Genomic DNA, 13,097 nt, shown 5'->3' with positions numbered 1-13,097 from the left:
GGCCGGCTGACTTGAATACGTCCAACCCCTCCAGAAGCTCCCTAACTAAATCCTCGCTAACCCGTGGCCCAGGTGTGCCTCCCCCGGTGGGCAGAGGTGGCAGTTCTTGGACATCCAGATGCAGCGGCCCATCCATCGGAGTTGATTTCTCAAGAGCAAGACTTTGATGCTGATGGACGCAGCTTCATAAAGGACACTCACACTGGTCTGGTGGTCCTGCCATCTAATTCCCAGGGTTCAATGCTAGCATCACTGGGGGCCAAAGCGGCTCAGGAAGCCCTGGGGCACAGCAGCCATTGAGATCATTGTGGGGCTGTAGCTACCAGCGTGCAGCTTCCCAGGGCCAGCTGCAGTAGCCAAGGGGGAGGGAAGAGGCAAGCAGTACCCAGAACCCAGCACCAGGCCTTACCAGCTCATTCCAGCCTCTGGCTTAGTGCCAGGGAGGAAGAAGGCAACCCCTCCCCTCTCCTTGCAGGTTGTTATAACACTATTAGGTGTTATAATATCCAACAGTTTCCCTCTGCATCCCCTCCACTTGCCTTCTGCCTGGCATCACCAGGTCTTAAATATGAAATTATCATATTGGAAGCTCAAAATTACCATATTTGCTAAAAAACTATCATACACTGAAAACATATGAAAATACTTTCTTATTATTAACTGTATAGTACTCACTGTAAACTGCCAGTGAGTGAGAGAGAACTGGGTCAAAATTTTACTTTGAAGGAAACAGACATAAGAAAGTCCTGAAGTCCACAAGTCAGTGAAAACTCCCATAGGGTGACTTGGGTTTTGCATATGCAGCATCAATTAGCTGCCTCAAAAGTTATCCTGTTTTGAATGCTTTACTGTTATTAATTGTACATCCTACAAAGGTTGAAATTGTTGTACAAATACAAGAATTGCTCCTGCCCTACTGCCCTTCGTTTCCTCCTGGGTCACCACAGGGCTCCACCTGCTAAACACTACCCGAGAGCTGGTTGCGGTTGTCACGGAGCTGAGGGGGCAAATGATGAATCGTGTAACTGTTCACAACCCCCAGCCTGGAGCCCGGCAGCACTCCCGGGAAGGGCCCGGGGCTCCCCCAGCCCTTCGAGCCCGCGCCGCAACCCCCCGGCCCGGCCCCCGGCTGCAGCAGCAAGGAGACTCCGCCCGGCCCCGCCGCTCCCATTGGTGGCAGACGGGGCCCGAGGGCCAGGCGGCCCAATGGGCGGCGGGCGCTCCGCTCCGCTCCCCGCCCCGCGCTCCTTACCCGCTTCTGCTGCGAATCCACCCAGTAGGCACCGCCGCCTGTCCCGGCTCCTGCCCCGGCCCCTGCCGGCGGGCGGTGGCGCAGCAGCCCGCACTTGGTGACTAGCAGCCCCGCGGCGCAGCGGCGCAGCCCGGGCCCGCACAGAAGCCTGCCCCGTGGCGCCGAGCTCGGGCCCAGCTGTAGCCGCTCCCCATCGGCATCCGGAGCCTTGGGAAGAAGCAGCACATCCCCCGGCAGTACCACCTGACCCACGGCTACCTCGGCCGGCAACCCGCCCGCCGCCATGTTGCCGCGGACCACGCAGGCGCAGAGTAGAGCACGGAGGGGAGGGGCCGTGCCCATGTGTTTGTGCGCGCGCAAAGGCGCCGTGGGCCACTGGCTTTGTTCGGGCTTCCGGGGTTTGGAGTTGCTGCGGGCGCGGTGGGGTCGCTTCCGCCTGGTGTTTAGCGCTGGGCGGATCTAACCGGTCTGTGAGGCTGTGGCGACATCATCCGGCCGCTAGCGAGAGGGGAAGCTGGTCTGGCTCTGGCCGACCTTGGGCAAACACAGACCCGCTGATCTTAGTCTCACGGCCCCGAACCCGCCGGCCTGTTTCCCGTGTGAACATGGCCCCCGGCGCCGCAGCGTCTGCAGCGATTCAGAGCCCCGGAGGGTGGGTGCAGGCACCTGCACGACTCACGCCGTGTCACCGACCTGCCTGGAGAAATCTTCCACTGGCATCTTGCCTCCGGCTGCTCCAGAGCAGAGGAAATCCCGCTGCTGGGCTGGAAAACCATTAGACTAGTGGTTCTCCACCTGTTTGATATCGGGACCCATTTGCAAAGATCATGGCTTGTCTGGACAGCCCACCCGGACAGTGCCCAAGCGCTGGCCTGCCAACCCCTGCTCCCTTACCTTCATCCAGCTGCTAGACCTGCTGCAGGACCCTGTCTGGCTTCCTGCTGGCCAGGCCCCAAACAACCCCTTGCAGAACGGGATGCTGCCCCCTGCAACAGGAAACCTGCACTTTTGCATGTTTTTCTGCCATTTGCTCACACCCCTTTGAAATATTTTTGCAACTCACTTTGCTTCACAACCCACAGGATGAGAAACGCTGTGTTAGACAACGAGGAAAAGTCTCCAGCTAGGCCTATTCAGTTCAGAAAAGAGGTGCTTGAGGGGAGACGTGGTTAGGGTTTACCAAATACTTAATGGCAAAGAGAAAGTAAACGGGACTTTATTAGTTACAATAGCACACAAGATGAGCTAGGGAGTCACAAAATAAGACCAGTTGGTAGTAAGTTAGAAACTAACAGAAGGAAGGTCTTTCACAGTGCTTCCTTGAAGTGTGGAGCTTGTGGCCACCAGATGTGGAAGCTGGCACTTTAGCCATCTTAAAGAAGGGATTGGACAAATTACTGGACTACATGAATATCAATAGCTTTTGAGCATGGGCATTAGGGATCCAGCCTCTGAATCAGAACTGCCAAGCCTAGAGGTGGGCAATTATTTTGGCTAGAGGGCCGCTTGATGAGTTTTGGTGAGCTGTTGAGAACCAGAAAGGTGGCCCTGTCACCTGGCCACCATCTTGGCAGCAGAATTCCTGCCTAACTCCTAGCCCCTGACCTTTGCCACCAGAAAGTACTCCTTTTGAGAGTAGGGGGGTTGCCTTCTTGGAACCAGAAACCCCCCCCAAATCATATACTAAAAGTCAAACACCTACTATAACGTATTTTAATTTTATTACAAAAAATATTTTTGTCACAATTTGTCTTTGTGTAGTGTATATATAGAGATGATTGCATAATAACTCAAAAATAAAGTCACTCTTGTATATTGTGTGTGGGGCGTGGTTGGGAGTGGGTGTATATGGTGGGAGGGTATATGTGGGGTGAGTGAAGGTGTGGCTGTGTGGGGGGCATAGGGTATGTTGCTGGGGTGTGTGCATGTGGAGGGGTTAGGGCAGGGTATGGGTGTGTGGAATTTAGGGGTGTAAGGGAGGATGGTGGGGTGTGGGGAGCCCTCCATGTACTTCCTGCCGCGCCCCCCAGTGCACAGCCCTGCCGTGGGCGGCAGCAGCAGGTGGCAGACCTTCAGGGAGCCTGCAGGTTGTATTTTGCCTGCCCCTGGCCTAAACCTTATGCTGGAGGATGCAAGTGAGAAAGGAACAGTGGAAAAAACCCTGGTCACTCTCAGTTCACTCCCACTTCAGCATCCACGCTCTACCACTGTGTGACACAAGGCACTGACAGAAGCGATGTTTTGTTGCGTGACCAGCCCCCTGACAGCACTCTATGTCCATTGCCTGCCAGAAGTGCAGTGGCAGAGTGCTTTAAAAGTGCCCAATTGCACGACAAATTAACCGTCATTACATGAGGGTTCACATGAAGGTGCTTCAAAGTGGAGCACCTTCATTAACTTCCATCAGCTCCTACCCCAGAGGAGGGCTACCCCCAATCAGAGGCAGATTAAGGATTTTTGGGGCCCTGGGCAAGAAGAAAATTGGAGGTTCCCTCCCCCTACGGGAGCTCTCAAGGTTGGCCCAGCCCCTCCCTGAAGCGCTGGACACAGGTATGAAGACAGGCACACACACACAAAGACAAACACGTGTGCACAGACATACATGCGTGCATGCGCACACACACAGACACAGACACACAGACACAGACACATACATGACCCACAGACAGACATACACATACAGACACAGAGAGACAGACACACACAGGGACAGATGCACGCAAATACACAGACACACATGCAGACTGACAGGCACACAAGCACATGCACACCTAGGGGCACACTTTCCCTTCACAGGACCTCTTCCATCCTTCACTCAGTCACTCTAAAACTGCCCAACCCTGCCCGCCACCGCCCTGTCTCGAGCTGCCTGTGGCTCTGTCTAGTTCCCAACCCCAGCCCCTAGCTTCCACCCCTGTTCTTCCCTTACCGTGAGGGCCTCAAGCTGCCCCCCCCATGCCCCTGCCCCCTATTAGACTTACACAGGGATCTGCTGCCCGGCTGTGTCACGTACACTTGCACAGATGCACTATAGCACCCCCTTCATTCACTCTAGCCACCCCTCTCAGTGCCGCTGCCCAGCAGCAAAGGCATGGTGCAGTGCTCCTGGCCTGACCCAGCCGGGGCCAAGCCCCCCGCGCCTCTGAGGTGCGGTTCTCCTGGCCTGGCCCAGCTCCAGGCCTGGCCTCCCTGTGCCCCATTGGTGGAGGTGCCCCACTTCTGGTTTTAAACTTGGTGCCATTTTTGTCTCTCTGCTGCTGACTGGCTGAGGGGTGGAGAGACAAAAATAGCACCAAGTTTAAAACTGTGGCTTTTGCTTCCCTGCTGATGAGGGTTCGAGGGCTCCTGATTAGTAAGAACCCTAGGCCCGGGCCCAACTGGCCCATCTGTTAATCCGCCTATGCCCACAGTGCTGTCTTCAGGATGGGTTGAAGCTGGTGGGCTGGTGCTGTCTCCAATTCACCCACCCCCTACCCCAGCACAAGCTGGGCAAAACCCGGACTGAGCTCCCTCCCCTCCCTTCTCCCCCTTTCCATCTTGCAGACAGCATTGGAGCTGAGTGGGGAGGGGAGGGAGAGCTAGGGGAGAGAGGCTGCAGACGCAAACCTGGCTCCAGACTGGAGCTCGATCCCCCAACCCGCCCCCAGTCCAACAGAGAACGTCTGCTGGTTTGGGGGAATCGCTGTAACTCATGGCACTTCCTTCCAAATGCCATGAGTTACAGCAGAGGGTTGCACATCTATCAGCACCGACAGGCCTACTTGATGTGCTGAAAGATCAAGGACTTAGGCCCATCACAAAATACTATAAGCCTCCCTTAATAAGAGAAGCTACTGGAGACACACCAGCTAGTTGTGTGAGACAAATACGAGAAAACAGGAAGGGGAGTGAGTTTATAGGTTAGTAGTAAAGGATCTGGGAGGCAACCCTGAGCAGATCACACTGGCCAGCACCCACTATACCCCAAATGAGTTGAGAGAGCCTGTAGATGCTGACCAGTGAAACTCAGCCTGGGCATGTAAGCAAGGATTGAGAGGAAGACAGCTCCACCCTTGGCCAGGTTTCTCCTGGCCAGAGGCTCCTTCCTGGTCTGGTAGATGGCCAGCTTGGCCAGAGCCAGGAGATTGATCTCTGGGGCTTGGTGGGGCCACAGCCAGGGAGTGCATAATGGAAGAGCTGTGGGAAGAAGTGCAGCTAGAACCTCAACAGGAGGTTCTGAAGGAGGCAGAACAAGGACTGCAACTTGGCACACTGCAAGTAGGCATGTGTCAGGGCCTTCTATTGGTAGAAGGGGCAGGTGTCAGAGGCTGTCCATAAGGCATGCCAGATACACACCTGTAGTGACAGCTCCTTGGAGGAGCTGCCAGCTGAAGTCCCCACATGGTTCATGGGTATGGGATCATGCAGACTTGTCCACTGTGGACTTTGCCCCTGCCCTGGCTAAAGGTGTCCCACCACTTGTCTGGGCAGGATACAAGGATGGGATGATGGAGTGTGCAGAGCGTGAGCATGTAGAGCTTGCCATGATGAGCTGTTCAGAAGCAGACCAGCTTCATTTCCCCCAGCCTTCTGAAATGGTGGGACAAGGAGCAACATAAGGCCTGCTGAGGCAGTGGCCCCACAACGAGCTCTAGAGGGCAGGGGGATATCCGAGCATGAGTACTGCCCTCTTAAAGGACCTGTTTGATATAGTTGAGGGCAATGGGTGGCAGGGTAGCTTTTGCCTCCTGGAGCAAATGGCATGGAGCACACAGCATGGGCACCTCCATGCTCTGGGCCACTGCAGAGGGATCCATCAACCTCTGCCAGGCATAGTCCCTGATACGAGTGGAGTTGGCCAGAACCATCCTTCAGTGGTAAGGGAGATGCCCTGGGTGCAGTCACCAGCTAAGGATTTTTCAACAGGTGTTTGGCTAAGATGTTGGTGCCCTAGGTCAGTGGTCTCCAAACCTTTTTGATCATGCACCCCCTTCAGTAAAAAAATTTTGAGCATGCACCCCCAATATATGTATATTTATATAAAAATAAATAGAAATTCTAATGTTTTCTTTCCGCACCCCAATGGATCATCTTGCACACCCCTCCTGGGGTGCATACACTCCACTTTGGAGACCACTGCCCTAGGTGACACTGTTTGGAGACCTGGAGGTGGGGACTAGCCTCCAGGCCCTGAGGAGAGGTCCTGAGAGCAAGTAGCGGTTGCTCTGGGTCCTGCATTGGGGAGACCTCATAGATAGAAGAGCTGCCAGTCATATCAGAACTCTTGGAGATAGTGGCACAGCCGATCAGGCACCATTCCACTTTGCTACCAGCACCATATAGGAGCCTCCACAGGGCTTGAAGGTGGAAGATGTGCACCTGGCTGCAGATGCAGACCAGGCCTTACCTGACTTCCCACAAAGGGAGGCTCAGGACACTTGCAGAGACCCTATGTTGTCACAGCCAGAAGAATCCCTATGCCCTTGCCTGTAGACTGGCCAGGAGCTATGGGGGTATGGGCAGGGTGCTGAACAGTGCCAGGGCATGGACAGGACCAGCTGGTTGATGACCAGCACTTTTCTGCAAAGGCAGAGACACTGGGGCAGGCCCACCCATGTCTGCAGCTGCTCACCCAGACCTCCATCTAGTGCCAGTTCTCTGGCAGGTAGGGGTAACTAGTGAACAAACAGACTCCCAGCAAGAGAAAGTAGCCTGTACTCCATCAGATGTTTTGGAATAGAGGTGGGAGCAAGCCCACTTACTACTCATCACCTAGTCAAACCAGAGCTCCTGCCCCAGTTAACCTGGGCAGAAGAAGCCACCAAGTAGGTGGACTGGCAGGCCTCCACCTGTCCCAGGTTGCCCAGGTCCTGGATGGCAAGGAGTACATTGGCATCATATACTGCCAGGACCTCACCTCATGACATGTTTCTCAATCACCACCCACTTGCAGAGGAGCCAATAGGAAGTGCTCAAGGGCAATGGTGTAGAGCTGGCCTGATAGTAAGCAAGCTTGACACATACCCCACCTCAATATGAGGGGCTCTGTCAGTGTCCAGTTGAGCTTGACCAGACACTCTGTACCCAGTAGCAGTTACTCAGAAAAAAATTTATACTGTTAGTCAGTTTAAAAAGATAGGCCTTTATTGCAAAGGCAAATTTTAAAGTTGTTTGTTTAGTTAGTGCCTAAGGAAGGTTTAGTTACTATTGAGTACTTGTCTAAATCATGCATTATTTCCAAAATTAGCTGTTAGAGTAATTCTATTTAATCCAATAAACTTCAGTACATAATTAGTAGAGTAGCATTTCTCTTACCACACACATTTTGAAAATTAAATGCAACAGGTGGCTTAGAATGCAAGGATGTAAGCGATACCAAGTTTAGAAAAAAGGCTCAATACCAGAGGTATGTCTTTTCATTAGTTTCCATATACATGCAAATATAGTCACCAGTACATGTGAATGCACACATACACATTTGGATATGGACCTTAGTATTTGTAGACCATCATGAAAAAGATAAGAGAATTCTTGAACCCTTTTTAAAAAATCCTAAACAAGAGGGAGAATTTATCAATTCATACATTTTTATGTCTTGATATTCATTTTGGATCTCCACAGTATCCATGTTCCTTATGTGGAAATACTCCATCTTTGATGTAATGTCTTTCTGACTAGTAGCTTTCTTTAGCTTTATCAGCAACCTCCTCAGAAAGCTCTAAAGAACCTTTTTCTGCAGCATCATCATTTGGGACTTGGTACACAGTTTCATTGTTAACCATATCCAATGCCTCATTCAGATCATGATCTTCACATGTTGAATCACCTCCATTGACTTTGTCTTCTGGTGGTTTTGGCTTTGTCTCAAGAGCTTTAGCTTCCACCAAAATGTCCATCTCTTTTTCTTTACTCCTCTTTTGTTCATAAAAGTAAGGAATTTTATACACACACAAACACACACAAAATGAAAGCCATCATGAATACCTTTGGAAAAAAATCCAGTGGCATGTAAGCACAACCAGGATTAATATACAAACCACATACTATTACACTATTGTCTGGTTTGTAATACTTTGTAAGTGCATATTATGTATAGATAAAAAATATGATAGCACTTATATTAATGGATTCTCTTTTGTTAGTGACTCTTAACATTCTATAAAAAAACAAAACTAGGGAACAGCCACTTCTTTCAGGTACACTGTAGCCTCTCATCTTGATCTGACTGTCAGAAAGTTGGTTTATACCCATAATCTAGTACACTTGGGGGTCTCATACTAGGGGGAACTCTGACTTCAAAATTAGTGCAGGGGTGCAGTGACAGCACGCATAGAAGATTGCAATGGAAGGAAGTGACACTTAGGGAAGCAATTGCTTTCATTTACATGAAATACAAATAATTTCTGTTATTTAGCTTAGCTTGTATCTGCTTCTTTCCCAGACCTATAAAAGGAAAGTTTGTCCTACATCTCTCCCAACTACGCAGTTGATCCAATAAAAATATCACAAAAAAACCTCTTGCCTCTTGCAAATTTCCTGGACCATCGTGGCCACAACACGCTAAGCCTACTTCAATCTATTAATCCAGCCTTATGATTCTTTTCTATTTCAGACTGTTTTCTCAGTCATGAGATATGACAGTTTTTCACTTGGAAAAATTTGATTTTATTTTCAGCTATTACTTACTTTCACACAATTGTCAAGGTTTTGATGTATATAGAACACATGATTTTCATGGGTGTGGGTGGGGGGTTGGGGGGGCAGTGAATTAAATTGTATTTCAGGTTAGATTTTCCTGCCCTTAACTATTTTCTACAATGACTCCAGATTTATGGCTGCGAGTGCAGATGTCATTTGAGTCAGTGACTGAAGAAATTAATCCCAGGTGTTGGTTTATTGACTGACATTTGAAAGTAGAGTTATTGCTTCAAATTACAAATCTGTTTTGCTCATGAGGTGTCACTCATACTTTAAACCCCACCTCAAAAGAACACTGATGTTCTCACTTGAGTGTGAGCCAGGAAATTTATAGACAAGACAATATTGAAAATCCCTCCTTTAATCACCTGATGTCAGGAACTTATTTAAAAGAAAACACGTTCAAGACTTTTGCCTGTAAAGTTTAAATTGCTTTTGAAGTGGTATTTTGTAGATGCCTCATTTTCAATTTTAACTCTTATATTAAAAGTCTCCCGGGATTTTTCTTTCTTTTAAATAACTTGTAGTTTAAGTCTTACAAATACCAAAACTGATAAATTCCATCCCTAAGCAACTGAGATATAAGCAATATTTCCAACATGCCACTTACAAGGTTTATTAAAAACCAAATGTCTTTTCTTTTGAAGAGACTGAGTACTGTTCAAAACATGAGTTTATTTACCTAAAAATCATAGAGAACTCATTTAAATTATTTTGTACTGGTGTTGGTCTATTGATATATATAATGAGTCACTTTTACAAAGTGTGTTGTGTGCCTGGTTAACTGGAACAGACAGAATATGAATATATGAAACTGAAAGTATAAAAACATACTTGGGCATTATATATAGTTAAGTACAATATAATACTTACTCCTAACACATTCTCCTCAGGCCCTACAACTGTTGGTAAATTAGGGGTATCATATTTCTCAATGAGTTGTGCTGTTGTGGCTGCTGGACACTGATCAGTAATCATCTTCCAAGATAAAAGTTAAATTTGATTAAGAAAGGCAAAAAAATATGACCAACCATATGTATAATATTATTCACTCTAAAACCACTGGGATTTTTCTTTTAATTGCACTGGGAACACAATTAAACCCATGGAGAATATTTTGAAAAAAAATCATTAACCTGTAAGCGCTAATGGCACTCAGTGTCAACCTATGTAAAACATTCAACACACATTACCTAGCAGCTCACATTTAAATTCTTCATTTCTGCAGTGTCCAACTTCATTCATATTGCTGATATAAGATTTGCTTCAAATGTTAATTTAAGAGGCAGCCTCTGGAGTCTTATCTACACTTGGAAATGTTTTAGTTATTGCTAATTCTGCTTTGGCTCAACCAGTGTTAGTGACTTTAGGAACCATGGATGAAATAGCTCAAAGGATGCTGGCAACTGTGGCGGAATGCCGGGCTAGCGGTTCCGGCACCGCTTAGGGGAGCCGCGGGCTTTGCGGAGCTGTGCGAGCGCGCGGCTTGTGGGGCGGGATTGGAGATAGCTTTATAGGCGCCCTCGAGGTTTGCCGAGTTGGCACAAATAGATGACTTAGAGTAAGTTGTTAATGTTTGTTAATTTATAGGGTGTCCTTTGGTTCACGAGGTTCCTCTTACAAATAAGAGAGGAGGCCGGTTGGAACAAAGCTGCAGTAAATATAAGTATAGCGAGCGTAGATATGCTGTCTAAGCTACGATGAGAGGCAGTCAAGGAGTGGAGTCTCCGATGTTTCTTCAGTTACAGTATGCTGGATACAAAGGGGGTCTGTTGGTTCACGGGGTTCCAGAGCCAGCCCTTGCTCTTCAACAGTGGAACAAGTCCAAAGCTAGGTGCAGCTGCCGGCTCTGTAGTCCCAGAACTGGTCAACAGCTCATGAGTGGGATATACAGTACAAAACTGTAACACGGTGAATCATTGTTAGTTGTCAGATTTTCGAGGCCTTTGTCTTCACTGGGGTACGCCCAGACGGAGAGGCTGAGAACCGGTCTATAGGGTGATCGGGCCTATAGAGTTTTCCGGTCGTCGTCTCTGCTGTTTTCTGTTTCTTTGCCTCTTTATAGATGTTGGTTGGACTGCCTCTGTGACACTAGCTATGATATAAGCTGAGCATACAGGGATAGGATAGTTTCTTTTACATAGTAATTGCTAGGCAGACTTTTTACATAAGTTTCATTTCTGCAAAAATAACACTTCTAGATAAGAAATAAAATCTACAAAATGCGCATGTGTAGCTTAATGCCAACAGAGAAAAATACAAAGTGCTCATTTAGCTTACTAGTTAAGACTTCAAGGTTACATAAATGTGAGAGTGCCGCGTGGCAGTTATACAGAAGAAAAAAAAATAAAACAGTTACAGCAACATTCTATGCCCTGTATTGGTTAGATTCAGCGCTATTAAAGCCCAAAGGGATCATCCAGCCTGACTTCCTATAGGCTGCTAAATTCACCCAGTTACTTATTTATTGAGTTCAATAACTTGTTTTTTTTGAAAGATTTGCTTTAGTTAAACACATATGCTCTTGATCTGAAGATAAGAGACTGAGTATTTACTACTTCCCTTGATAGTTTATCCCAATGATTATTTCATTATTACAAAACAAACAAACTCTGTGACTTATTTCTTATTTGACTTTTCTGGCTTCAGCTCCAACTACTAGTTCTTGTTATATCTTTTTTGGGTAAGGACCACTTTGGTGCCCAACCTTTCTTCCACAAGATATTTAAGTCATTCCTCAGGGCTTCTTTGACAAGCAGAGGTCTTCAAATTTCTTACTGTAGAGCAGAAGTTAGCAAATTTTTACCACTATGGGTCCTGCTTGCAACCCAATCCCTGCTGTGCATTGCATCCTTCTGTTGATCAGCAGATGCCACAAAGGGAATAGATATAAAAAGGCAGGAAATGGGACCCTGGGGATGCATCCTCTGTTGCTCAGGCATATTATGAATTCCCTGAACTACAGAAGGCCAAATCCAGGCTCTTCACAGGCTGGATCTGGCCCAAGGGCCAACCCCACTGCAAAACTTTTTTTTTCCCCTCCTCAGGTCTACAAAAGCATTTTAAGGGCTCTCCAGTTTTTCAACATCCTTATTAGACTACTAACGCTACAGCTTAGGGCAGGGGTGAGAAAAATGCATCCCGGGGCCAAATGTGGCCCGCCAGGCCATTCTATCCGGCCCACGGGGCCCCTAAGAAGTTTAGAAAATTAATGTTTATCTGCCCCTGGCTGCTTATCATGTGGCCCTCGATGCCTTGCCAAAACTCAGTAAGTGGCCCTCCGCCCAAAATAATTGCCCACCCCTGACTTAAGGTGACTATATGGAACAATGTGAAACCTGGCTGGCTGGCTGGCAGGCCAGCTGCCACTGCCCTTGCCCCACTCTGCTGCTGTAGGCTGCAATGCATCAATGACTCCTTAATGGCCCATTGTTCTTCACTTCACAGGTGTTAGCAATCACCTGTGAAATAACAATTAGTGTTAATAAGGCTTCCTATTTCACAGCTCCTGAAACTTTGCCTCCATGCCCTGGACTCTTGTTTTAATTTTCACCAGCCAACTGGGATGGACCTTTGAAATCTGGGAATGTCCCCACCAATCAGGGACATATGTAGAGTATCTACATGTAGATTAACACGTTAGTTAATGTGCATTAAATCTTGTACCTTTGGGCACTTTTATGTGTGCTCCAGGGGTGGGGAAGCAGCGCTTAAATTAGAGCCGTCTAATTAAAGAACTGCCACGTTTCCTGTATCAGCAGCCCTGAGCTTAAAAATGGCAGTGGGCGCGCTTGAACAAGCTTTAATTTAAGTGCTCCCACCACTTTTTAAGCGCAGGGACACTGATATACGAAACACCAGAGGTTGCTGCAGTGCGGCAATTGCCACGCTCCAGCAGACTTGATATGCTGGAATTCCAGCGTTTTGAAGTAGCTTCCAAGCTTGTGTATAGGTGCCCTCCATTGTGAGGTACTAGGAAATGTGCATTAGCCTATTTTAATGGGCATTATCTAAAAACAACGGTTTTCTATTGTTAGAAATATTATTAAAAATGCATTATCAATAGCTGTTAGCTCCCATCAATAGTTGTCCTTTGAATAAGTACGGCTGCCAGCCCTCCTTGTCTCCTTAATGAGAGAGGGAAGGGGGGGGTTGGGAACTGAAGGAA

General features: G+C 47.9%; 2 protein-coding genes and 1 long non-coding RNA gene across 4 annotated transcripts in view; 1 reads left to right on the top strand and 2 right to left on the bottom strand.

Moving 5' to 3' along the window:
• EXOSC3 (exosome component 3) overlaps nucleotides 1-1,541 on the bottom strand; it is a 7,140-nt gene extending 5,599 nt beyond the window's left edge. Inside the window, exon 1 of the mRNA XM_019556275.1 lies at nucleotides 1,253-1,541. Coding sequence (XP_019411820.1) covers nucleotides 1,253-1,537 — 285 coding nt within the window. The 5' untranslated portion in view covers nucleotides 1,538-1,541. The remainder of the gene's footprint in view (nucleotides 1-1,252) is intronic.
• Nucleotides 1,542-6,452: 4,911 nt separating this feature from the next.
• LOC109324239 overlaps nucleotides 6,453-13,097 on the top strand; it is a 24,268-nt gene continuing 17,623 nt past the window's right edge. Inside the window, exon 1 of the long non-coding RNA XR_002104882.1 lies at nucleotides 6,453-7,115. This is a non-coding gene — a long non-coding RNA (uncharacterized LOC109324239). The remainder of the gene's footprint in view (nucleotides 7,116-13,097) is intronic.
• Nucleotides 7,857-13,097, bottom strand: part of LOC109324238 (DPY30 domain-containing protein 1-like) — a 7,939-nt gene continuing 2,698 nt past the window's right edge. Inside the window, exons 4-5 of one of the 2 annotated variants that reach the window (XM_019556197.1) lie at nucleotides 9,803-9,910; nucleotides 7,857-8,149 (exon numbers count right to left, since the gene is read on the bottom strand). In XM_019556197.1, the coding sequence (XP_019411742.1) occupies nucleotides 8,138-8,149; nucleotides 9,803-9,910 (120 nt within the window). In that variant the 3' untranslated portion in view covers nucleotides 7,857-8,137. Of the gene's footprint in view, nucleotides 8,154-9,802; nucleotides 9,915-13,097 lie in introns of both variants that reach the window. The other variant, XM_019556196.1, reaches the window with a different exon arrangement.

This window comes from Crocodylus porosus, unplaced genomic scaffold (assembly GCF_001723895.1).
Source record: "Crocodylus porosus isolate Cpor-Errol unplaced genomic scaffold, CroPor_comp1, whole genome shotgun sequence".
Lineage (NCBI taxonomy): Eukaryota > Metazoa > Chordata > Crocodylia > Crocodylidae > Crocodylus > Crocodylus porosus.
Note: the sequence above shows the minus strand (reverse complement) of the source record. Positions and strands in the feature narration are given on the sequence as shown.